Below are 24,990 nucleotides of genomic sequence, written 5' to 3' on the forward strand. Positions count from 1 at the left end.
TCATATCAGAAAAGGCAGTCCCTCTAAGAGTCAGGACCAAAGCCACATGGCAATTGACTTCCAATGTATTGGACTCTGTTAATAAGAAGAATATAACTACAATCAGTAAGATCAGCACATATATATAGGAACATGTACATCTATTATATTTGTTTCATTTTTATACCTGCCACAAGTCCTGACAACTCCTGGTGATATACACAGTGAAATCAAAACAGACATACACAGATTAAAAAAAAAGCGGGGGGGGGGGTCAAATATGAAAACAACTACAATGGGGAAAATAGTGACAATGTCATCCTACAAATGCCCTCTGGAACAACTTACTCTTAAGTAATTTCTTGAATGCCAGTAGGGAAGGTGCTAGCCTAACTCACACTGGAGGTCCTTTCAAAGGGCAGGGACCATGACTGAGAAACTGTGGGTCCTGCCTTCTTCACCACCCAGGTTTGGGAACCACCAACAGGTTTTGCTGGGGTGTACAAACTGAATGGTTAAGATGTCCCCCTTGTCCCCAGTGGAGGTAGTCTTGAAGCTATATGGGATTTTATAGGTTGAAATCAGCACTTTGAATTGCATCTATAAACTTATTGGTAGCCAATGGAGAGACCATATGATGTTGTACACAAGAACCCACTCAGAAATTGCATTAGTTTAGAAAAACTGAAATGTGTGCAGAACCCAAGTTATTGTACCCATGCCAAAGGCTTAGTTTGATCCAGAACTACAGTGATTGATGAAGTTATACCAGCTGAATTCTTGTGTCTCTGGGCCTCTGCAGGCAAAACTGGCAAATTGAGATGCAAAGGATTGTGACATAGATTTGTGCTCAGGTGGGGAAAATGAACATGAATTAGAATGAGACAGGAACTCTGCTAGAAAAATGTCAGTTGCTTATTTGCTAATGAATATCCATCCATCCATCCTGGGGAAGCCAATGGGAAGACAGTAAGGGAATGTTTTGAAGTCTGCAGTACTTCCCTGTTACTTTCTGGACATTATTTAGGCTGCTGTTGCTTTAAGTTATAAAACACAAGGATTTCACTTCTTTTAAACAAGTGTCATTTTTATGTGTTTACCATCCCATAATGGCATTCAGTAATCCTAGTCAGAAGATGTGGAGGAGTACAGAGATAATTTTGAAGAAGAAATGCAACAGCAGTTATGTAAACATTAATTCAGCTCTTCAAGAGTGGAGAGTGTGAGAAAGATACTCAAAATTGCCCCACTATGATTCTCTTTGGTACAAGGGGGGTAGGGAGGGGAGAAACTCTGAAACAATGTTATTACACCCTGCAACAGTAGAGTTCCAGTAGTCACTGGGGAGTCTGTTTCCAGATCTGGGCTACTTCGAAGGGCTGACAGAAAAGTCTCCAGGGACTGCAGACCTGGTATCATACATTGTCTATCCCTGCCCTAAAGGTTTAGGATGCAATCTGATCATATGTTCCATTAGAGAAAGTAGTTTCCAATGGTTATGTACAAAACCCTGTTTGTGGGATTTTTCAGTGTTTCTTGGAGTGTTCCCCCTTTCTCCCTGAATGGCAGACGTAAATCTTCTGGAACATGAAATGGTTTGTGATGTGCTGAATGTGATATTAGAAGATACCTGTTCCCATTATGAATGTTTATTTCCAAAAAAATGATGGACCAACCCCAAAGGCAAGGATCAGCATGTTCTGTGAGGAGAAAAAAGCATTCTCGGTCACACATCAATTGGGTAGCCATATCCATCTATCCATCCATCCATCCTGGAAAACCCAGGAAGTCCCAAAACAACAGAACAGTTTTATGCATATCTGGTTTTCACTGGGAGAACAGGAGAGCATGGTCCCCTTCTTGCTGCTGTCCCTCATAGACCTGAGCTCATTAATAATTTTTTCCAACCTCTGTTATGAGAAATAATATTTTTCTCCTATATCTGCATATGCCAGAAAGAATCTTGTATGTTAATCCAGTTGATTTCTACTTTCAGTTCGGAAATTATTAACAGCTCTTTTTTCTTCATTTTCCGTCATGGTCTTTTTTGTTCATTTTGTTTATTTATTTATTTATTTAATATCCCGCCATTATTATTTTTATAAATAACTCAAGGTGGTGAACATGTCAAATACTCCTTCCTCCTCCTATTTTCCCCACAACAGCAACCGAGGGAGAGTGACTTGCCCAAGGTCACCCAGTCAGCTTTTATGTCTAAGGTGGGACTAGAACTCACAGACTTCTGGTTTCTAGCCCAGCACCTTAACCGCTAGACCAAACCGACTCTTAATTGGCATTTGATATGTTTCTCTCCTTTCCTCCTGTTTTCCTTTCCTTCTCTGCCATGCCTGATTTGACTTAAGCCAGCAAATAAGGCCACATCATTTTTTATTTTTAATGTAGAAACTCATACCGTCATCTCAATGACTAAATGAAAATAAGGACGGTAATAGCTAATGAAGTAATATTTGCAGATAACATTGCAAAGGACATGAGTATTAGTTACAATTCTTCATAAGAGACACACAAACACACACAGAAACAGACAGACAGACACTTGGTGGGTTTTTTTTTAAACTTGCATATTTCTTGAAGGGAGGATTCCACTAATCAATCCCAGCTGCAATATAAGTATCAAAATACTTTTCACAGGCTTCATTAGATGTGTTTCCTGTTAAAAGTGTGGGAACAATGTTGGGGGGGTGAGGCGACAGATGATTGGTGAACATAAGCTATAAATCATGAACATTTGCCCTCTATTTACATTGGAAAATAAACCTACCTGTTAATGAGCAAGAGTAGTGAAGCATGACAAAAGAATTATTAAGAGTTCTATTTTAACATATGTAAGTTTTAAAAATGAGTGGTGTTCAATAGATCTGAGTTCTCCTTTCTCAGAGTGGGTATGCAGTTAACTTTAAGCATGGTGCTTTTGGAAGTATCAGAGCATTGGCTTTGACATGTGGTTTTGTAATTTGGATAGTAATTTATAATACAGATAATATGTGAATACAGTCTTGAAAAGAATCAACAGAGCATGATGGGTTCAACATTCACAATTTCTTGCCATGTTATATCCATCTCAGACAGGTTGGCATCCTAGTGGTATATGTGTCCACACTTTCATGGAGTCCACACCCAACTGGAGACGATGAGGGTTCAAACAGAACACACCTGGAGAAGCCCATCCTTATGTAATATGTCGGTAAGATCTCATGTCACAATAGCCTCATTTGGTGAGCTTCCCTACCACAGTTCCATGCTTTGTGATGGTGCTATTTCATGGGATTAATACTTTTAGTTCAATTGTACAAATGTTGTAGTTTAGGGATGCATGGCAGTTTTCAAAAGTGTGTCAACAAAAACAGCAACAATAAAAAAAAGAATTTTGTTTTATGCTTTTCAGGTCAGAATCTTTCACTGTTTTTCCTTGATTTAAGGAACACAGCCTTGAACTGTGTCTTTTGTGATCAGCTTGACTAAAGTGAAAACAATAGTACTTGAAAAACTAGTCCACGTGGTGTTTCCCAAGCATCTGGGAGATCTCCTTTGTCGCAGAAATGGATGTGGAGAAATACTTGTATGTCTAATCATACTTGGCCAATAAAGTATTCCATTCCATTCCATTCCATTCCACTGTATATGGGGGAGGGTTCCCCAACATGACTCTAGCCCTGCAACATCAGAGGTTTAATTTGTACATGAATACTTAGTATGTAAATATATTTTATGTGTTCTGCCTAGTAGTAACACATTGTTTTGTTATTTGGGGCAGCAATTTTTCCAACAAATCTAACAAGATTAAAAGTGAAAACTTTTGCACGTTTATTCAGAACATTTCTCTCAACCTGCATTTTTTTTATTTCTAGTCCTCTCTTCTCTCTCTCACCCAGATAGTGTCCTAGTTGCACTGAAATCCCACTGCTTTCCATAGGAAATACATGTCACTCAGCCTAACTTCTATACAATTTATGCTTAAAAAAGAAATCTGTTCCCTAGAGAACTGTAAAATGTTTTCCCAACAATTGAGCAGCCACAATGGCCAGTCTCCATCAAGAGTGAGAAAGATTTCTAAGTTCAGGAAAGTGGCACTGATACAGGCACTCGTTTACTGCCTCCAGTCTTACATGGTAGGTAGCAAATAGAAGAAATACAAGTCTTGCCAAATAAAGGGATCTGAAGATCTCGAAAGCTTACATCTTTTTGCAATCTCCAGGATGGCCTAAAAAAGTATTACTCTAAGAGATGTTGGGCTCTAGAAATCAAACTATGAACATCCCTAGAAATGAAAATATTTCCATTCCTTGTCTAATTTACAGTGTGAACCATACTCAAAGTATAGAAAATCTTTCTCCAACCAAGCTTGAGTCCTAGTGTCTTCATGGACATATCTATGTATTTTCTTGGCAACAGTTTGGGAATTGTTTGCCATTGCCTCCTTCCAGGATATTTTTTCAACTTCCAATCTAGCCTGCAATCTCGGGTTGCTTTTAGCCAACTTTTCTAGCTAAATCCTGATAGTATTTCTGTTTCTGCCAATGAATGGATTTGGTTTTGTTTGTTTTGTGGGAAAGGGCTAGTTCTGGATAGTTGCACTATGGCTAAGAATGCTGTTCAGACCCAACCGTTGTGAACTGCCAGCCGTGATTTGTTGTATGGACTCTACAAGTATGGGGTAATCAGTGAACCATATTTAACCATAGTTTAGCATAAACAAATCCAGCCAGTATTCTCAAACCGGAAATGCTTAATTATTCTTATCAGACAAATTCTTATTGTGCAACGGAAGTATCAACGGTAGAAATCAAAACAGATGACCAAATAGATGAGCAAGCTTCAGTGAGAAAGGAGCCAGTGAATGACCTTTCAGGATCTTTTAACTCAAACAGACAATGACAGATTGGATTGCCCCGTGCTAGCTATCTGTCTTGTTCATTCCACACAGAATACTTGATAAGTAGAACAAGTGGCAAGTAACTAAGTGGGAACAGTACAGAGAACATACAGAATGTCTCTTTGATTCTGTCAACTATTTAACTTGTCTTCAGGTTTAAAATTCATCTGAGCTTGAATGATGAATCCCAAAGATTAGCACCAATAAGATTGTAATACTTAGTACTGGTGAATGATAATCACAAGATGATGTCCTTGTGACCTACATGTATTTCTGTAAAAGCTTTCTTATATTTTCAGCTCAGCATTTCCCTCCCTTTGTCTCTTTTGAAATCAAACTATTTGAAAACTGTTTTCAAAACTGATTCCATTTTGACTACAACTATTTGACAAACGTTAAATGTACTCTGCAAAACTACTACATTTCTTCCTTCTAAACTACGGTATATACAGTATTTAGCCTTTCTTTCAGGTATGCAAAAAGATAGTTGGTTTTACAATTAACTATAAATCACAATATTTAGTTATATTTCAAGTGGAGAGAAAAGTGTTTTCTGTATTGTCCTGAATGAAGAAAAAATATTTATTTATGCTTTTATCCCTCCTTCTCCTGTATACATACTGTCTTTCAAGTCCTAAAGGAGTAGATCCAGAAGGACAGGACATTAGTAATTAGGACAGCAGCTGTCAGATTCCTCATGGCAAGCTAGACTGAAACCACTTCAACAGGTACAGAGAAATCTAAGGAACTTCTGTTAAGGTCATTTTACTAGAAGAGCTAAGAAGCCATTAAAAAATAATTCAAGTGACTGTGGTGTATGAAATACAAGTCTTACTTATAGTGAAATCATTGTTCAGATTCTTGTTCCTCTTTCTCCTGTCAAAACTATGCAACAGTCTGGATAGCTCTCTTTTGGGCAGGAGACCCAATTTCTACCCCTCCACTTTTTGGTAACAGCCAGATCTGATAGAAGGTTGTTTTCCTCTGACCATGTGAGAACCAACTTAGTGTTATCTTATCCAAGATTTTGCCATGCACATGGCAACAAATGCAAAACCTTTTGACTTGAAATAATTGTGATGCTGTGTGAAATGCAAAGCACCCACTCCTGCCATGACAGTCTCCTTTGAATTGCTACCTCGTGTTACAAAATAATTTGAAAATGTTTGTGGTAAGCTTTCTCTGTGAAGTGGTTCTTATGCTTGTTTGAGTCCATAAATCAATAGCACCTTTATTTCATGTGGAGATTTTACATATCTAGTACTCAGCTCCCCTTTGTTCTAGAATGGTTTGAAAATGTTTAGAGTAAAATTAAATGTCCCAATAATGAGAGAGAGTTAACTGGCACCAATGTTACATTATTTAATATGTTTCAGTGAGAGCAAATGTCTCTGCTACTATTATAAAGCAGCATTTTTATCTAATCAAAAGTCCTTGCCACCTATCAAACAACGCTTTTGCATGAAATCTAAAACCTCTGCCACTGTTATAAAATAGTGTATGTTAAATGATCTAACAAACCTGTGTCTCTGAAGCCAAAGAGCCTAAAGACCACCCAGGGAACTCCTGTACCTTCTGATCAGCAGCATCTCTACTTTTAGGCTTACTGGCCACACCCTTCGGATTTTATCCACCAGGCAGAAGGCAGAAGGGGTAAGGCAGCTTTAGCAAAATGTCAGTGTAGATGAAAAAGATATCCAATTGAGTACCAGGTGTTGTGGATTTGAATTCAGCATGGATTGAAATGAAGATATGCTCCTGAACATAAGCGAAGTGCTGAAAAGAATACTGAATAATTAAGTAGTGGAACACCCTATTAAAACAAAAACAAAAACCCGTAACAGAGCTATCTTGGATGCAGAGTATGGGTTTAGCCCAGCTGTCAATGAATGCTACCAGACATTCATTGTATTTGAAATAAAAACAAGTTTTATTGAGAAATACATGAAGATAGAAAAGTCTCTCTTCTCTTTTAATTACAGCTTGAAGAGAGAGGGGAGAAAGCAAGGAAGCTCCCTTTGATCTCTTAAACACAAAGACACATTTTACTAACAATGGGCCAGATGAGAAACACCACAGGGACAGTCTGTGAAGACCTCTCCTATACTTAGGGGTCAAATGAGCTCATAAGTGCAAAGAAATGATGAAATCTCCATCACCTTTCAAGACTATTGGAGAGAGGAAGGAAACAGAACTTTGAAAGGCAGGGCACAGGGACTTCCAGTGGGGACATGGTGGACTGAGCAGCTGTGCCCACGGGCTTGGCAGGTGGAACTGACAATGCAGCAATTTTGGGGGGGGGGGTTCAGTCAGGTTTTCCTGAAGCCCGGGAGTGTTCTCTGGATGAAGGAAAACACCAGGAATCACCCCATCTGCCCTCCGGATGGCTGCTTGCCACCAGAAGATCACAAACAGCTTTTCACATTTGACTGGTAAGAACTAGCTGGGAGGTGGGGACGTCACCATTTTCCAAGCCGCACTGTAGCCTTAAAGGGACACTAAGACTGGCCACCCCATTTGTAAATCACCAAATTTATACATGTATGTATGTATGTATGTATGCATACCCTAAGAGAGGCTTTCTACAGCGAGGAGAAGAGGGGTCTCTTGGGGCTTATCATTATTTTTGGGATTACTTTTTAAAAACATTCTTCTTTAAGTTTTGGAATTTGTTTCCCTTCCAAATATAATGGAGGATTGAGAGTAAATAATTGTCTTCCTGTTATTATTTTGGTATTAAATTTGAAGATATTAGTTTTTTCCTACACGTTGAATCGGCCGATTTAAACCTTCAGCTTTCTGTTTCTACTTTCCCTTAGGAACTGTTTATCTCACTTTCGCTTTGTGTAAACATACTTCAGAACTTTTTCATATCTTCAATTTTTGCTGGTTAAGTTCCTAGGGGGCATCATTATCTACTGCGTGAGACATGGAAGATTTTTTCTGACTTCCATCAAGATTTTAAACAGATCTTTTCTGACTCCTATCAAGTTTTTATATAAGACATTCAGGACATTGTGGAAAAAATGAGTTTTAAAATGTGTCATCTGGTTGAAGATATGGATGAAACTGAGAAATTCAACAGTGATAGAAATGTTTCTTCTTAGAATGAGATTGGGATTTCTGTTGAGATGCTGGATGAAGATTGGATAGTGGAGTTGGAGAGAAGGATCTGCAAGCAATAAGTAAAACTGACTTTTTGCTTAAATGTTATGAAAAAGAAGGGGTCATCATGTATGGGAGATTTTCTGAAGAGAAGTTGGAATTTTTGAGGGGGGCAGTTGGGCTGCTTGATTATTTATCAAATTTCATCACTGCCCATCTCCCCAAAAGAGGGACTCTGGGCAGTTTACAATCAAGCTAAAAGAGATTAAAATACAATAAAAACAAGATATTTTACATATAAATATAAAATATAATATAAAATATAATCCAAGATAGTTCATAAATATATGGGAAATATAAGGTGCTAGCTACCCCCAGGATTGACTAGCCCCCTTCCGGCCCCACGTGAGATGGCAGAGCCAGGTCTTTAACTTTTTCCAGAAGGCCAGGAGAGAGGGGGCTTGCCTCACCTCTGCGGGAAGAGTGTTCCAGAGGGCGGGGGCCACGGCAGAGGTGGTCCGCTTCCTGGACCCTGCCGATCGACATTCTCTCATGGATGGGGTCCATAACATTCCCTCTCTGCATGACCAGGTGGTATGGGTTGATATAATGGGGACGAGACGGTCCCTCAGGTAACCTGAACACATGCCATGTAGGGCTTTAAAGGTGATAACCAACACTTTGAATTGGACCCGGAAGCAATCTGGTACCCAATGCAGCTCCTGCAGCAAAGGTGTTAAGTGCGCCCTCCTTGGGGCACCCAAAATTGCCCGCACAGCTGCATTCTGAACCAGCAGTAGCTTCCAGATACTCTTCAAGGGTAGCCCCATGTAGAGCACTTTCCAGTAGTCTATACAGGAGATGACTAGGACATGAATGACTCACCGGAGAGCCTCTCGGTCCAGGAAGGGGCATAACTGGCACACAACACGAAGTTGAGCAAAGGCCCTCCTGGCCACGACTGCCACCTGTTCTTCAAGCAGGAGTCGTGAGTCCAGGAGGAACCCCCGATTACACACCAGGTCTGTATGGGGCAGTACAACCCCATCTAGAACTAGAGATGGTAAGTTCCTGGATACAGAGGGGCCTCCAACCCACAGGCACTCCGTCTTATCAGGGTTCAGTTATAGCCTGTTGTTCCCCATCCAGACCCCCACAGCCTCCAGGCACCAAGAGAGGGCGGTCACAGTATCTCTTACTTCACACAGGATGGAGATGCATAATTGGGTATCAGCTGCATATTGATAATACCTCATTCCGTGGTGACGGATGATCTCACCCAGTGGTTTCATGTAGATGTTAAAAAGGAGTGGAGAGAGCACCGAACCCTGTGGCACCCCACAAAGGAGGGGCCACAGGCCGGATCTCTTGCTCCCTATCAACACCAATTGGGACCGGCCCTGGAGGAAGTGAACCAGCACAAAGCTGTGCCACCCACCCCCAACTCTGTAAGCTGTTTCAAGAGAAAAGCTCTATGCACATTGTGGGGATACAATATGTAAATGCTTTGGTTTATTCTGAAGTGGGATAAGGGTTAAAGAATGTTTATCTGGATCGCTTTTAGGGTTTGGCTGATCTTATTTGTTTTTAAGGTTATGGATTAGGATTATTAGGGTATAAAAATGTTTATTTGGATAGTTTTAAGAATTTGATTTAAGGTCATTGTTTCGAATTGCTTTTATTTTTTGGATTTATTAAGATTATTAAAACTGTTTTATTATTTAGTATAATGGCAGACAATTTATGTGGTTTTTAGTTTGACTTTTATTATAGTAGACAGAAATGTATAGAACAGTAGTAGGAAGGGAATAATTAAATAAGTGTTATTTTGGGGGGGGTAGTTGTTTAGGAGGTTTATATGAATTTTTTTTTATTTGAATGTAAGGGGAGGGAGTAATTGTACTTAGTGATTTTTGTAATGTACTAAAGGGGAATGATTTATAGAAATATTGTGATTTTGGTTTAATATAGAGTAAGAGATCATGGAAAATTTTTGTATACCCTTGCTCTTAAAAGCCAGAAGTCACATCTTTCTGTAATGTTGTAAAAAATTTTTGTGTTTTCACACCTTTTTAGATTTTCTTCTCTTTTTTTGTAGTTTGTTTTTTCGTAGCTATTATCTTTCTCTTTAAACTTAACAAAATTTGTAATAAAAAAAAAGTCAGGGCACCTAGATAAGGCATTGAATGAAACAGCAATTCCTTTAGATTCTCAACCTTTAACATTATGGCTTAAACCCACCTTTCTCAAATTTGGGTCTTTTAGTGTGTTGAGGACTACAGCTCCCAGAATACCCAGCCACTTCAGCTTCTGAAGCCATATTGACTGGAAAGTCGGGGATCTGCAGACCTGATGAATCTAGTGGAAGATGGTCACAGGCTGCCTTGTGAACAGTCCTGTGAGCTTTTAATTCTCTGCCTGGATTGGATGCAGTCGTGGCCAGGCCTGCAACTAGGGTCACCCAGGGCAAACATGGATTCGGTGGCCATTTTGGCACCTCCCCAGCGCGGCGCCCGGGGCACATGCCCCGCTTGCCCCCCCTGTTGCGGCCCTGGTTGTGGCCAGTCACTGGAGACCACATAACCATGGTTCTTCCTTTGGATTGGACTCCTTAGTTACAATAATCAGTGACAAGGCCAAGTCCCTGCTTTTCACTTTTCTACTGTGTGATGATGCTGCATAATATTTTCCTGTTTGGGTGGCTATCTCAAAAAACAATGTAAAGCAGGAGAGGTTCCCTGCTTCAGTCTCTCTAGATGGCCCTGTTTAACGCCTGTTGATTTCAGGGTCCCAAAAACTGTGTGAAACAGCAGCACCTGGTGGCAAATTGCATGCATTGTGCTCCAGTGAGTGTGTTCCATGGATTACACTTTATTTACATCTTGAATTACAACATTTTAAAAGGTAGGTAGCAGAAAATACGAACATTTGGATGATTTCACTTTATTTTCAAACTGCTCAAATGTCAGAATTATATTTTGATAGCCTTTTCCTAGGAAAGGGGTAATCTGCAGTTCCCTTGAGTTAGACAATTCTACAAACATCTGTATTTATTTTCTATTACTAAAATATTACCTGTTTTGCATATATAACATTTTTCTTTTATCTTGCCTTCTTCCTGAAAGCTTCTAACTCTAACTAAAGATTATGTACTTTAATAATTTTTACCTCCTAAGGCTACAAACCTAACAAATTAGCCCCACTGAAGTGAAACAGGAGTTATTTTTAACACCCCTTGAAAACTATTCCAGGAATGGAAGAAATCCTTCTGATTCTCTAACTTTGAATCCAAGTTGCCATGTTTAAAATGATTCCGTACATAAGAGGCACAAACCCACTTTTTTATTCTATGCCACAGCAATACGAGAAAAATACCTTCCCTCACAGCAATCTCTCAAAATTGGAAAGCAGAAGTCTACAATCCCATCAGATTGTACGACAGGGACAAGACAAATAGAATTACCCCAATGTCTCAGCTATTTTCAGTTTGTCTCTATGAACTGTTTTCCATTCCAAGTGTATGATATAAAAAGGCCTTCATTAAAAAAAAAAAAGCTAATACCTGACACTGAGTTTTTCCTACCTTCCTAATCACATCCTTTTCTCACCTTTTGGATTATTATTTTTGCAAGGCATACTAGGTTTTTAAGAGTCCTGTAAATGTTCACAAAAATCGAAGTATATTTTGGGATTATAGGATCAAGACTAACAAAACCATCAGGCTGTTGTGCGAAATCTACATGTGCAAAATTATCAACCTTCTTTTTCTGGTTTGAGGTAAAACTCTGGTTACCATTTTCTCTAAAGCAGGATTGAATGTTCCTCTTACAACATAGGATTGCATCCAGTGTTGCCACTAGCACCAAGTTTACAGAAGCCCTATTTTCATCTCTGTATCCAAGGTTTGATTCTACTTGTGCAAGCTTCTCACACCACGTCTTCCTTGTATAAGACCTTGCTTGTTTCTTGAACAGCAATTTGTTATGTTGCTACAGCTCTGAGCTTGTAATTGCATAGCACAATCCTAATCACATTTACTTGAGAGTAATCTTACTTGTTAGAAAAACCGTTTCAGACTGAGTTCAATAAGACTTGCTCCTATATAAGTGGATATAGATATGCAATCTAATAGTATAACTGTCTAAAAAAAGAGAGAGAACCTAATGAACGCTTAACCATTTAATAGAAAAAAACAGGAAAAATGTGCCTATGACAAGTACAGCAACCCACACTATTAAATTACACTTCTGATATAAACGTTTGAATACAACACCCACAAAATCCAAGAAATTTACTACCAAGCAGGTAAACTTAGCGTAGGCATTCACAAAGCAGGGGATGACAAAACGTGCATCGCAACACAAACCATAAGACTTACATACTTGCATCTGATGTTGATATGTCAGTATAAAGGCTGAGGGGTTGTGTCATGATGTCACAATACAATGTTTTATCATTTTTGCATTACTGACGTTTGTACCAACAACTGTTACTTTTGTATCAAGAAAATATTGTATAAATGCTCTTTGTTATATTGTTATGATAGTTGCCAAACAGAAATTAATCAGGGGTGACAATCATGCAGCTAACCAGTTTTATGAACTGATATGTATTAAAATTTACTTGTTCATCTGACATCTTGGCACATATGATGCACAAAATCTATCATAAATACCTGAATAACTCATGCATACGGCTATGTTAAATAAGTACATTAGAAAAATTTTAATAAACATATGAAATGCTTTTTGACTGGTTCAGAACGAATTAGTCTATATAATGAAATACCATGTAAGAATTGCTCTAACAGTGTGCTGAAAATAAACGTGATTTTTTTTCATAAAACAATGAGAACGTAACACCATTTACGAAGGAGTGTGAAAATCCAAATCTTCCAACCTCAAATTATGGGTGACACAATACTTGTCACATAACCAGTTATAAAAGAAATACTTATTTATTCACTTTTCTTATTTTCTCTACTTGCTTTCCTTTTCTGTTGTATTGTCTTCAATTCTGTCATTACGTTCACTGTTTTATAAACCCAAGCAATCTGAAAAACAAAAAAAAAATATGACAAATGAAATACAATTCCTAATAGTGTTTTGATTCTCCAAGGGCCTCTCTTTATGCAACCCAAATCTCCAGATGTAAGAGAAGGCACCATCAAGCTTGGTGAAGCCCAATATTTGACATACTGACAATCTTTCCAAATGAGAACAAAACCTAATTAATGAGTACAGAATGCTATCAGAACGGTAGTGACAGAGGAAAAAAACCACCACCACCACAAACATCCTGGGGGTATGTAAGTGCTGTATGTATCTAAAGTAAGGGCTGACCAAATGGTGATCAAAGACCCCAGGACATCTGTCATCCTCCAAACAGCCTCACAACCAGTCCAATTAGATATAAACATTACTTTTAAATGTATAAGGTTGCATCACATTTGAGCATTCTTGCACAGGGCTAGTGGATATTGTGACATTTTGATACTGAAAAAAGGGAGGAAGCCTAGATCATGGTGTCAAATCATGTTATGATGCCTATGAAGGAAAACATGGAGAAAATCAGGAGAAGCAGATCACCACCCCCAGTCATCTTAGAGAAACAATAAAAGTCCCAGTTCATAAAATGCTCAGAAAGCAAAAGGATGTTGATAATCTTAAGGATACTTTAAAGTGAGTAAAGCTATGGTGAGGGGCAAGGAAGGGGAGGTAACATTTAGGGAGAAATAGCTCACTAGACAGTAATCTTTATTCTAAAACACACTGCCTTTGTTTCCTCAATAAAACACTCTTTGTAGTTCTACCTTAACCACCTCACTACTCCTTTAATTTGCATAAGCCTACATAAGGAGGTTGAATTCCTGACACTTCTTAGGTTTGCTCTTGCAGCTTCTGGTACCAAAATAAATACAACTTGTCCTTAAGAAGGATGGGTGTTGCTGGTCTCCATTACTAACCGTGAGGTTTCAGCCAGCCTTTGACTCAGAAAACGAAACTCTGAGTCAGAAGGGGAAACAGAATCTTACCAGGCAGAAACCCAGGAATGACTCAGCAGAGCCGGAGAAGTTACAGACGCTGATTGGCCAGTCTTCGGAGGATTTGAATCCTCCAATCAGCGTGCGCGAAAGACGTGCTGAAAAGCGCGCAAAGGAGAAGGCAGAAGGGAATAGGTGTGCAAAGGAGCAGCATAACAGGCAGACACGCAAAGAGCAAGCTCCAGAGACAAACGATCCTTCCAGCTCGCAGCCCCAGCAGAAGAGTCCTTACCAGCGTCAGAAACCTTGTCTGTAGCCGGAGGGGAATCAGCGCCTGCATTTCTCAACGAAGAGGACCTGTATCCTGCCACAGAGGATCTTCTCCCTGCCAAACCCAGCAACCTCAGCCTTGTGTCCAGTTTCAGACTTTACCGCTGCCATTCTGTGCATTCCAGGAGCACTTCTGGCCTTGCTTCAAGCTTCCAGCCTTGTCCAGAATCTTCAGTCCAGTTTCATCATACTCTAAGCCCCCAGCCTTGCCTAGGATTTCCAGTTCTGTTTTATCGTGCTTCCAGCTTTGTCCAGAGTCTCCAGTCCAGTTTCGTCGTGCTTCTAACCTCCAGTCTTGTCCAGTCTCCAGTCCAGTCTAGCCATGTTTCTGTTGCCCAACACTGTTCAGGAACTTTAGACCTATCTTGTGGTGATCTGGGTTCTCAACCTGTCTAGAATCTGTAGTCCAGTCCAGTCGTGTTTCCAGCTCTCCGCCTAGTCAAGAACCTCCAGTCCAGCCTAGTTGTGTGCCAACCTTCCAGCCTAGCCCAGAGTCTTCAGCCAAGTCAGGTCTTGTTTCGAGTTATCAACCTTGTTCTGAGTCTTCAGCCCAGTGTACCCAGTCCAGCCTGGGTCTCCCAGTTCGGTCCAGTCCTGCCTCTAGAGCCAAGCCTTGCCCAGCGGTTTGGTCTCACCTAGCTTCCTGGTGCCAGCCTAGTTCGGGCGGTGTTCCAGATTGCAAACGTCTCCAGTTCCAGTTGTGCCACATGCCCTAGCTTCTTCCAGTTCCACAGCTCCGGTCAGCAAACCCTGCATAGCTGTTTTGCCAGTCTCCTCCTGCAACCTTGCCGGTCCTCCGGTTGTTGCCTGGGTGGTCTTGATCAGAACCAGCCTACCTCTTGACCACAAGGACTTATTATTGTAAGTTGTTTTAATAAAGAGCGGTTTTGATAATAAACCTGTCTGGCCTCCTCATAGTCTGAACAGGACACTAACACACTTTAGTGGTCCAAAAAGGTTACCGAGTTTTGGTATAAAACTGTGAGTCTCTGCTGGGGGAGCAACTGATGTCATGTGTGTCATGATATCACTCAAATGAGGGAAGTGATTAATTTGCATTATGATTATCATGGCTAGTAATAAATGCCTGGGTATCAAACATTACAAAAGGGTCACCAGACACCCTGAATGGGAACTCTCCACCATGCAATGTTTTGTTCTGGTGCCTTCTGATTTCAACTTGATGCCAACATTTTTAAGGCAAGAGATTAGCACTTACCACTATGAGGATGGCATTTAGCAGTAATGGTGTTGAGAACACTAATGAAATAAACATTCCTCGGGAATCAAAGTATTGGTGCTTTGAGAACAATCTGCAAAGGAGCAAAAAGAAAAATAAACATCCTTGGTGAAAATAGATGCCATAGAAGATGGAAGCGAATTAAATAGCTTAAAAACAGCATTCCAAATTGAAGCATCTTTTAAGAGGTAAGATTTTACTCCTTAATTTTAAATACCAAAAGTTTGAAAACTGTTTTCCCAGGTTTATACCTGCTTTGTGCCATTTGTACTTCGCTGATGACTGGGGAAGGCAATGCCAAACCACCCTGCTATAGTCTGCCAAGAAAACATCACGAAAGCGGCATCCCCCCAAAGGGTCAGACATGACTTGGTGCTTGCACAGGGGACCTTTCACCCTTTACCTGAGCATTTGGCTCAGTTTAGCCATGCAAGGGGGCAGGGGTCTCAAAAAAATGCACAGCTAGAATCATGTTTGCAATGCTCCTGCTTTTGGGCCTTGGTGTCTATCAGGAAGCCCAATTATGCAAACATTGGGCACAAGGCAGCAATTGGAAAGGAAAAGGCTATCTTGTTTCAGCTTTCTCTTGCCAAGTCACAAACTTGCTTTTCTTTTAAAGATCTTTTTAAAAAACACACATACTTCATACAAGACATTGATATTTCCCAGCATGAAAATGTTTGTTCCAAAGAAAAAAGTTTACAGATTATGCTGCTGAACATCAAGGGTTTAAAGTGAAGCACGCTAAAATCTCACTGATTTCAGTGACATAAAATTAGGCATACCCTCTGGTCTTCATTGTTAGGGTGTTTGGCATACAGTATTTAAAGGAATTTAATTTTATGACTTCTGCCAGAGATTGGTAGCATGTGTCCCTCTGTGTGTTGCTAAACTCAATTTCTCATCAACCCTAGGCAACATGGCCAATGGTAACAGAATGTGGGAGTTGCAATTCAAACACACTTGGAAATCGTATTTGGCCAACCTCTAGCTTCTGCCAATAAGTGGGGTTTATATGGCAATGTGCTAAAAACATCATAAAAGTACAAAACCAACAGGAAGAGAAGGGTTTTTTTTTTCTCAATACAATATAACATTCTATGTAGTTATGAGACATTCATGTAATTACCTCCAGTTTGCAGCAGCTATTTCATTTATATATTCTGCACAGAATACCAGGATCACTAGAAAGACAAGTACAATTGCAGATTGTTAAAGGATACTGAATCATTAATGGCAGCACCTTTATACACCCACTCCTCGTTTAGTGACTGAGTTCTGTTCCAGCACCCAGATCATTAAGCAAAATGGTCACAAAATGAACACATGACAGAGAGAGAGAGAAAGACGCGGAGATCTCTGGTTGCTGCCATCTCATTCAGATAAAGTTCTCTTGTGCAGCAACACCAGCAGTACTCTCACTCCAGCATGTGTTGTTGTCAGGTGCACAAAGTCTGGTCATAAATGCATTCTTTGGTTGGAAAACGAGTACCATTTATTACCGTCATAATGGTCTCTGGGAATGACCTTGGGAGACAGGAGGGAGAGCCGCAGACTGGACAACCGGCATGTAAAATGTGTCTCAGCCCACAGAAGGGAAGATGGTATGGGAAACATTTCAGATGGAGCCCTCCCTAGTTTTCTGGAGAGTAAACGGAAAGGAAGGGAGAAATACTTTCAGTCTTGCAAGATTCTGTCAATGTAATCTTACTATAAAGATAGAGCTATTACTCCTTCTTGTCTGGACTACTTAGCAGGGCTAACAATTTACAAATTGTCACTAACTGAGGTGGTTGCTAAACGAGGAGTGGCTGTAAACAGAAAGGCTGCACAATGTACATGTTCTGCATGCCTAGTGCCTCAATCCCAAGATTACCTAGCAAGCCCAAATAAAGCAGGAGGGGCGACAGCTAAAAGCCAATCAGTGCTATTACAATATCCCTGGTAGAGATAATAATGAATGTTTTCAACCCTTTTTGGGATTTGGGTGGTTAGACTAGGAATGGGAGTTGGAGGCCCCTGGAAGGAACTGTTCCTATCCCCAATTTTAAAACTTCACCTAAAAACTGACTGGTAGTGTGGTTGGAAGGTGCTGGGGGACAGTCAAGGCTTGAGTGGGGAACATGTAGAGTCAAATTCCAAAGATCCCCATATAGTATATTCCACGGGGAGAGCCAGTTTGGTCTAGTGGTTAAGATGCTAAGCTAGAAACCAGGAGACTGAGAGTTCTAGTCCCGTTTTAGGCATAAAAGCCGGCTGGGTGACCTTGGGCCAGTCCCTCTCTCTCAGTCCAACTCACAGGGTTGTTGTTGTGGGGAAAATAGGAGGAGGAAGAAGTACTAGGTATGTTTGCCACCTTGAGTTATTTATAAAAAATAAAGATCAGATAAAAATTAAATAAAGTAAAAATAAATAACATGTAAGATGTAATTCAACAATGTCTAGAGGACCACAGTTCCTCTCCTTTGAAATCAAGGATTATTATATGGCAGATATTTTTTCCCAGTAAAAAGCTTTTTACATAGTGCATACATTTTATCCCTACTATTGATTTCACTTAAACTAGTGGAAAGTTCTATATCTTTTAAAATTGTTTACATTTATCATTATAGTAAGACCAGATAGTTCATAAGCTCAACACAGAATTAAACAAAGGGTTCTTTTAATCATCCAATATAGAAACTATCCATACTATCCTCCAAAGAACAGATTCCAAGGAGACACTCAGGAGCCAATTCTCATTCATGAACTAATTCATCACACACCCTTCTCCCAACAGTAAAGAGGGCCATAAGGAAGACTTAATGGATTTAAGACTGAATTTTCCTCTCATGAGTGGAACTGTATCATGGGAATATGCCTGTCAGAGCATTAGCTAAGATTGAAGTCATAGCTTGGGCTCACATTGCTTTAATCAAAAAGGGCAAAAAGTATAGCCTCTAGTGTGCTCTCAGAATGGACAGAACAAAAATCTAAGTCTTAAAAAAAACAGACTATGAAGGAATTTAAAAGGCCTTAAGTCATATCGAAACTTAAGTTCCCCACTTCATCACTTATATATTCCCCACTCTTTCTTACCCCAACTGGGCCCATTTGGGGGTACTGGCCTGCTCAAGATGTAGCTATTTTCATGCCATCTAGTACCTGGAGTGGCTGTTCAGTGGACAAAAAATCCTCACTACTGTATCCCTTTGAGCTATAACACGGCATTTGGTTGGTTTAGTATATTCAATGAGTCCAAGATTACTGGTTTGTAAACCATGGTTTAATATATTACATGAATTTAGCCAACTGTAGTTTATTCTATAAACCATGACTTAGTGTGACTCTTTATAGACTAAGCGTTCTTAATGAGTGTAGAACATTCACACACGATCCTTAAAAATGTACCTCATTGTTAAACACAGGACAAAGATGCCATAGAAATACTTCATGTAATACTTACTGATAGAAAGGAAATGTCCTATTTGCAAACGATAGTGCTGGAATGAAAGGTAAGTAAGAAATAAGCAGACTATGTGGAAAAACACAAGAGCTAAAATCCATGGTTCAGACCAATCTGTGTCCTATGAAAAAACAAAAGATAAATTTATCAGAATTATAATTGCAAATGAGAGCCATTAGTTTTTGCTTCTCTGGTATATTCATCACCCTTTTATAATCATCCTCCTTAATCAGCTTAATTTAGCAAAAACTTGAAAATAAACATAACAATTTAATCAGAAATCATGCAAACTGATTTGCAATTAATGTTATTCTGCCTGGAACCATCATTCAGATGGCTTTTTATGGAATGAACTGAGGGTATTCCTAGTTGATGTCAAAAAACAAATGTTGTTTGGATTAAGAGTTCACCTATACTCAATCACAGATCAGAGAAAAACATTTCTGGGAGGTTAAGATAATCAATTATAATTTGACTGCATCTGGCAGAGATGAAGGGGAAGAAAAACAGAATTAAAGTAGAAATGTAAACGGAGACTGAAAGAACATTTCTTTAAAACAGAGTTGAAATCCATGGAGATGAAGGAGAGGGAGGGAAGAGCTGTAAGTGAGGAACTGAAATTTGGGAACTGCAAACATTCACATCCCAGACTTGTAGTGGACAAATGAGAGGAAAGGAAGCATGCTGGGAATGTAGCTTTCATATATTCAAAGTTCAATGACTGGGTGGCTTCACCTTAACAGTCCAAGAGGAGCTGCAAAAAGGCAATGGACAACATGCTAACTTGAAAAGTTTAACTGTGCTCAGGAGAATGCTCTGCTCATGCTTTCTAAGGCTGAAATCCTGTGCATGCTTACCTAAAAGCAAGCCTCACCCAACACAGAGAAATATAATGCTGAGTAAACAAAGCAAAGGATCGTTACCTTGTCGTGGTGCTGGAACTTGAGCACCTCAATGATGCCATGAGCTAAACCGTGAAGGGCCACCCAAGACGGGAAGGCCATGACAGAGAGGTCAGACTAAATGCGATCCCTGGGGAAGGTAATGGCAACCCCCCCCAGTATTCTTGCCGTGAAAACTAAATGGATCAGTACAACCAGAGATATATCGATGTACCATCGGAAGATGAGACCCCCAGGTCGGAAGATGGTCAAAATGCTACTGGGGAGGAACAGAGGATGAGTTCAACTAGCCCCAGACGTGATGACGCACCTAGCTCAAAGCCAAAAGGATGGCTAGGGGCCAACGGTGCTGGTGGTGAATGGCGAATCTAATGTTCTAAGGATCAACACACCACTGGAACCTGGAATGTAAGATCTATGAGCCAGGGCAAATTGGATGTGGTTATTGGTGAGATGTCCAGATTAAAGATAGACATTTTGGGCGTCAGTGAACTGAAATGGACTGGAATGGGCCACTTCACATCAAATGACCACCAGATCTACTACTGTGGACAAGAGGACCACAGAAGAAATGGAGTAGCCTTCATAATTAATAGTAAAGTGGCTAAAGCAGTGCTTGGATACAATCCCAAAAACAATAGAATGATCTCAATTCGAATTCAGGGCAAGCCATCTAACATCACAGTGATCCAAATATATGCCCCAATGACAGATGCTGAAGAAGCTGAAGTAGAGCAGTTCTATGAGGATCTGCAGCACCTACTGGACAACACGCCTAAAAGAGATGTTATTTTCATCAGGGGAGACTGGAATGCTAAGGTGGGCAGTCAAATGACACCTGGAATTACAGGTACGCATGGCCTGGGAGAACAAAACGAAGCAGGACATAGGCTGATAGAATTTTGCCAAGACAACTCACTCTGCATAACAACTCTCTCTTCCAACAACCGAAGAGATGGCTTTATACATGGACTTCCCCAGATGGACAACACCGAAATCAGATTGACTACATCCTTTGCAGTCAAAGGTGGCGGACATCTATACAGTCGGTAAAAACAAGACCTGGAGCTGACTGTAGTTCAGATCACAAACTTCTTCTTGCACAATTTAGGATCAGACTAAAGAGATTAGGGAAGACCCACAGATCAGCTAGATATGAGCTCACTAATATTCCTAAGGAATATGCAGTGGAGGTGAAGAATCGATTTAAGGGACTGGACTTAGTAGATAGGGTCACGGAAGAACTTTGGACAGAAGTTCGCAACATTGTTCAGGAGGCGGCAACAAAATACATCCCAAAAAAAGAGAAAACCAAGAAGGCAAAATGGCTGTCTGCTGAGACACTAGAAGTAACCCAAGAAAGAAGGAAAGCAAAAGGCAACAGTGATAGGGGGAGATATGCCCAATTAAATGCAAAATTCCAGAGGTTAGCCAGAAGAGATAAAGAATTATTTTTAAACAAGCAATGCACGGAAGTGGAAGAAGACAATAAAATAAGAAGGACAAGAGACCTCTTCCAGAAAATTAGAACCATCGGAGGTAAATTCCAGGCAAAAATGGGTATGATCAAAAACAAAGATGGCAAGGACCTAACAGAAGAAGAAGAGATCAAGAAAAGGTGGCAAGAATATACAGAAGACCTGTATAGGAAGGATAACAATATCGGGGATAGCTTTGACGGTGTGGTCAGTGAGCTAGAGCTGAAGAGTGAGGTTGAATGGGCCTTAAGAAGCATTGCTAATTACAAGGCAGTAGGAAATGACGGCATCCCAGCTGAACTGTTCAAAATCTTGCAAGATGATCTGTCAAGGTAATGCATGCTATATGCCAGCAAATTTGGAAAACACAAGAATGGCCATCAGATTGGAAAAAATCAACTTATATCCCCATACCAAAAAAGGGAAACACTAAAGAATGTTCAAACTATCGAACAGTGGCACTCATTTCACACGCCAGTAAGGTAATGCTCAAGATCCTGCAAGGCAGACTTCAGCAATTCATGGAGAGAGAATTGCCAGATGTATAAACTGGGTTTAGAAAAGGCAGAGGAACTAGGGACCAAATTGCCAATATCTGCTGGATAATGGAAAAAGCCAGGGAGTTTCAGAAAAACATCTATTTCTGTTTTGACTATTCTAAAGCCTTTGACTGTGTGGACCATAACGAATTGTGGCAAGTTCTTAGTGGTATGGGGATACCAAGTCATCTTGTCTGCCTCCTGAAGAATCTGTATAACGACCAAGTAGCAACAGTAAGAACAGACCACGGAACAACGGACTGGTTTAAGATTGGGAAAGGAGTACGGCAGAGTTGTATACTCTCATCCTACCTATTCAACTTGTACGCAGAACACATATGTGACATGCTGGGCTTGAGGAATCCAAGGCTGGGGTTAAAATCGCTGGAAGAAACATTAACAATCTCAGATATGCAGATGATTCCACTTTGATGGCTGAAAGCGAAGAGGAACTGAGGAGCCTTATGATGAAGGTGAAAGAAGAAAGTGCAAAAGCTGGCTTGCAGCTAAACCTCAAAAAAACCAAGATTATGGCAACCAGCTTGATTGATAACTGGCAAATAGAGGGAGAAAACATAGAGGCAGTGAAAGACTTTGTATTTCTACAGTCAGGAAATCAGAAGACGCTTAATCCTTGGGAGAAGAGCAATGAGAAATCTCAATAAAATAGTTAAGAGCAGAGACATCACACTGACAACAAAGGCCCACATAGTTAAAGCAATGGTATTCCCAGTAGTAACATATGGCTGTGAGAGCTGGACCATAAGGAAGGCTGAGCGAAGGAAGATCGATGCTTTTGAACTGTGGTGTTGGAGGAAAATTCTGAGAGTGCCTTGGACTGCAAGAAGATCCAACCAGTCCATCCTCCAGGAAATAAAGCCAGACTGCTCACTTGGAACGATATTAAAGGCAAAACTGAAATACTTTGGCCACATAATGAGAAGACAGGACACCCTGGAGAAGGTGCTGATGCTAGGAAGAGTGGAGGGGAAAAGGAAGAGGGGCCGACCAAGGGCAAGGTGGATGGATGATATTCTAGAGGTGACGGACTCGTCCCTGGGGGAGCTGGGGGTGGTGACTACTGACAGGAAGCTCTGGCGTGGGCTGGTCCATGAAGTCACGAAGAGTCGGAAGCGACTAAACGAATAAACAACAAAAAACAGAATGTTCTGTCCATCCTGATTCCCTGGCTAGGAAAAGCTAATTAAAAGGGGAAAGTGAGCAAGAAGAAATGGCTACAAACGGAGGGATAGAGAAAATGGGAAAAAATGGAATTTGCCTTCTTTTTTACCGACTTCAAAGCATCCATCTTTCTGATGTCTCAGTCTAGATTACAAAACCTCCTCCACCCATCTAGCCTCAAATGTCTACTACAGTTGCTAAGATTCCTGTTTGCTATTGCTATTAGTTTAGGATCTAGCACTTTTTCTTAAACTGACAAGAAGCCCTAAACACGTTTATGTTTGCAAAACAGAATGAATGAATGCAACTCGCAGCTTCCTCTAATTCATAATGCCCGCAAGCAATGCACGTATATAAGCTTTGCAAGTCAACTTCTTCAGTCTCTCTTTACGCGAACCATGCACCTGCGTGACCGTCCAAATCTCACCTCCGGATGCTCATCACATGGCAAAAACAGATCCAGCTACTATTATAACCAAGCCCCACGTGCCTTTCACCCAAGCAGATTTGGAGGCAATAACTATGCTTGGTGTGCTTGAAAGAATTACACGTCGTAGTTGCCCGCTGCTGCTATACGTTGCCCTGTCTTCCTGAAATCATATGGGGAGGGGCAGTCGAGAAAGACGGCAAGCTCCTGTCTTGCAGTAAGCGGGACGGTGGGAAAGAGGAAGATTCTGTTCAGGATACTCCTGGGAGCTGAACTCCCCCTCCAACCCTCAAGTCTCCCTTTGAAGTTGCAAACTACCGCGCCTCCGTCTTGCAGGGGGAAACAAAACAAAAACGCCAACCCACTTTTCCACTGCAAAAAAGCTTGTTTTCCTATGACCCCGAAACCGCAGAGCTCCGTTCTCCAGCTCTAGATCTGAAGTAAGTCCACACACCCGATCCTGTTCAGCCTGGCGGGATTCAACCCTCCCGCTCCCTTCTTGCAAAGGTTCCCAGTGGGACGGGGATGGAACGCGAAGCCTCCGCCGGCATGAATTACCGTAAAGATCCGAGTGACCCCGACGGGCAGGCGCCCTGGAAGTTCCATGGCAGGGGAAAGGGCTGGAGGATGTCTGGAGCCACATACACTTCGGTTGCAGTTTGAACGCAATTAGTCTGGTGTCCTGGTTAAGGGTGTTGGATTGGGACGCAGTTCCATTCCACCCTTAGCTATGGAAACTCACTGGGCATCTTTGGACTAGTTCCTCTGTCTCATCCAAACCTTCCTCAAAAGTTTGTTGGTGGGGGGATAAAATAAAGGTTTCTGTGTAAGCTTCCCTGAGTTCCTGGGGAAAAAAATATTAATCAAATAATATGCAGAGTATAAGCGGGTAGCGAACAAGAGGAACCACTCTACATGCTAATGTTTTATATCGCTTCTTTATCGTATGAATTGCTGTGCCGTTTGTTCCATGGGAAAGCCCGAAGTGTTCATTTTAACTATATTGGCCTGTAACTCTTTAGGAGTGAGAAATGGATACTCTCGCGAGAATCTCGCCCAATTCCTAGTGGCGTGGGTTGTTTCGACGCTTGGCGACGGCTTGGTTCTCGCGAGATTTTTCTGGAACTTGAGACTATAAAGGGGGCTGGGCGGGCGTGGTTGCTGTGTTGGATTCGTTCGGACGTGGTTGTGGGGGAACTGGTTGTAGGATGTGTGTTTTTTTTGAAGGAAGGTTGGGAGGGGCGTTAAAGAAAGGAATAGGTACGAAAGCGGCTTTTTTGGAAAAAAAGTTAAATAAATCGTAAAGGGTAGGAAAGCATATAAGCTTTTAGAAAACTTTTTTGTAATTTGAAGGGGAAATCCACTTTGGTAGTAGCATCCTGTGGGAGGGAAAATAGGGTAATAAAATGCTTCTAGGTTTTTATGTTTAAGGAGTTAGGGATTCTATTCGAAGATTTATGTAGTGTTTACATTTTTTTGAGGTTGA

The 24,990-nt window shown here is 40.7% G+C and overlaps 1 protein-coding gene across 1 annotated transcript; it reads right to left on the minus strand.

Moving 5' to 3' along the window:
• Positions 1-11,305: 11,305 nt before the first annotated feature.
• Positions 11,306-24,160, minus strand: TMEM18 (transmembrane protein 18). Its single transcript, XM_063313988.1, has 5 exons — positions 24,063-24,160; positions 18,977-19,097; positions 16,661-16,715; positions 15,511-15,604; positions 11,306-13,031 (listed from the first exon to the last, which is right to left on the minus strand). Exons 1-5 carry the CDS (start codon positions 24,108-24,110, stop codon positions 12,936-12,938), a joined length of 414 nt encoding a protein of 137 aa, XP_063170058.1. The 5' UTR covers positions 24,111-24,160; the 3' UTR covers positions 11,306-12,935.
• Between the last annotated feature and the right edge of the window lie 830 nt (positions 24,161-24,990).

This window comes from Candoia aspera, chromosome 1 (assembly GCF_035149785.1).
Source record: "Candoia aspera isolate rCanAsp1 chromosome 1, rCanAsp1.hap2, whole genome shotgun sequence".
In the NCBI taxonomy this organism is placed as follows: domain Eukaryota; kingdom Metazoa; phylum Chordata; class Lepidosauria; order Squamata; family Boidae; genus Candoia; species Candoia aspera.

Coding starts and splice junctions, on each gene's coding strand:
- TMEM18 (XM_063313988.1), bottom strand. CDS start 24,110: ATGGAACTTCCAGGGCGCCTGCCCGTCGGGGTCACTCGGATCTTTACG. Junction 19,098..24,062: donor GGGTCACTCGGATCTTTACG/GTAATTCATGCC, acceptor GTTTTTTCATAG/GACACAGATTGGTCTGAACC. Junction 15,605..16,660: donor ATAGCTGCTGCAAACTGGAG/GTAATTACATGA, acceptor GCTCCTTTGCAG/ATTGTTCTCAAAGCACCAAT.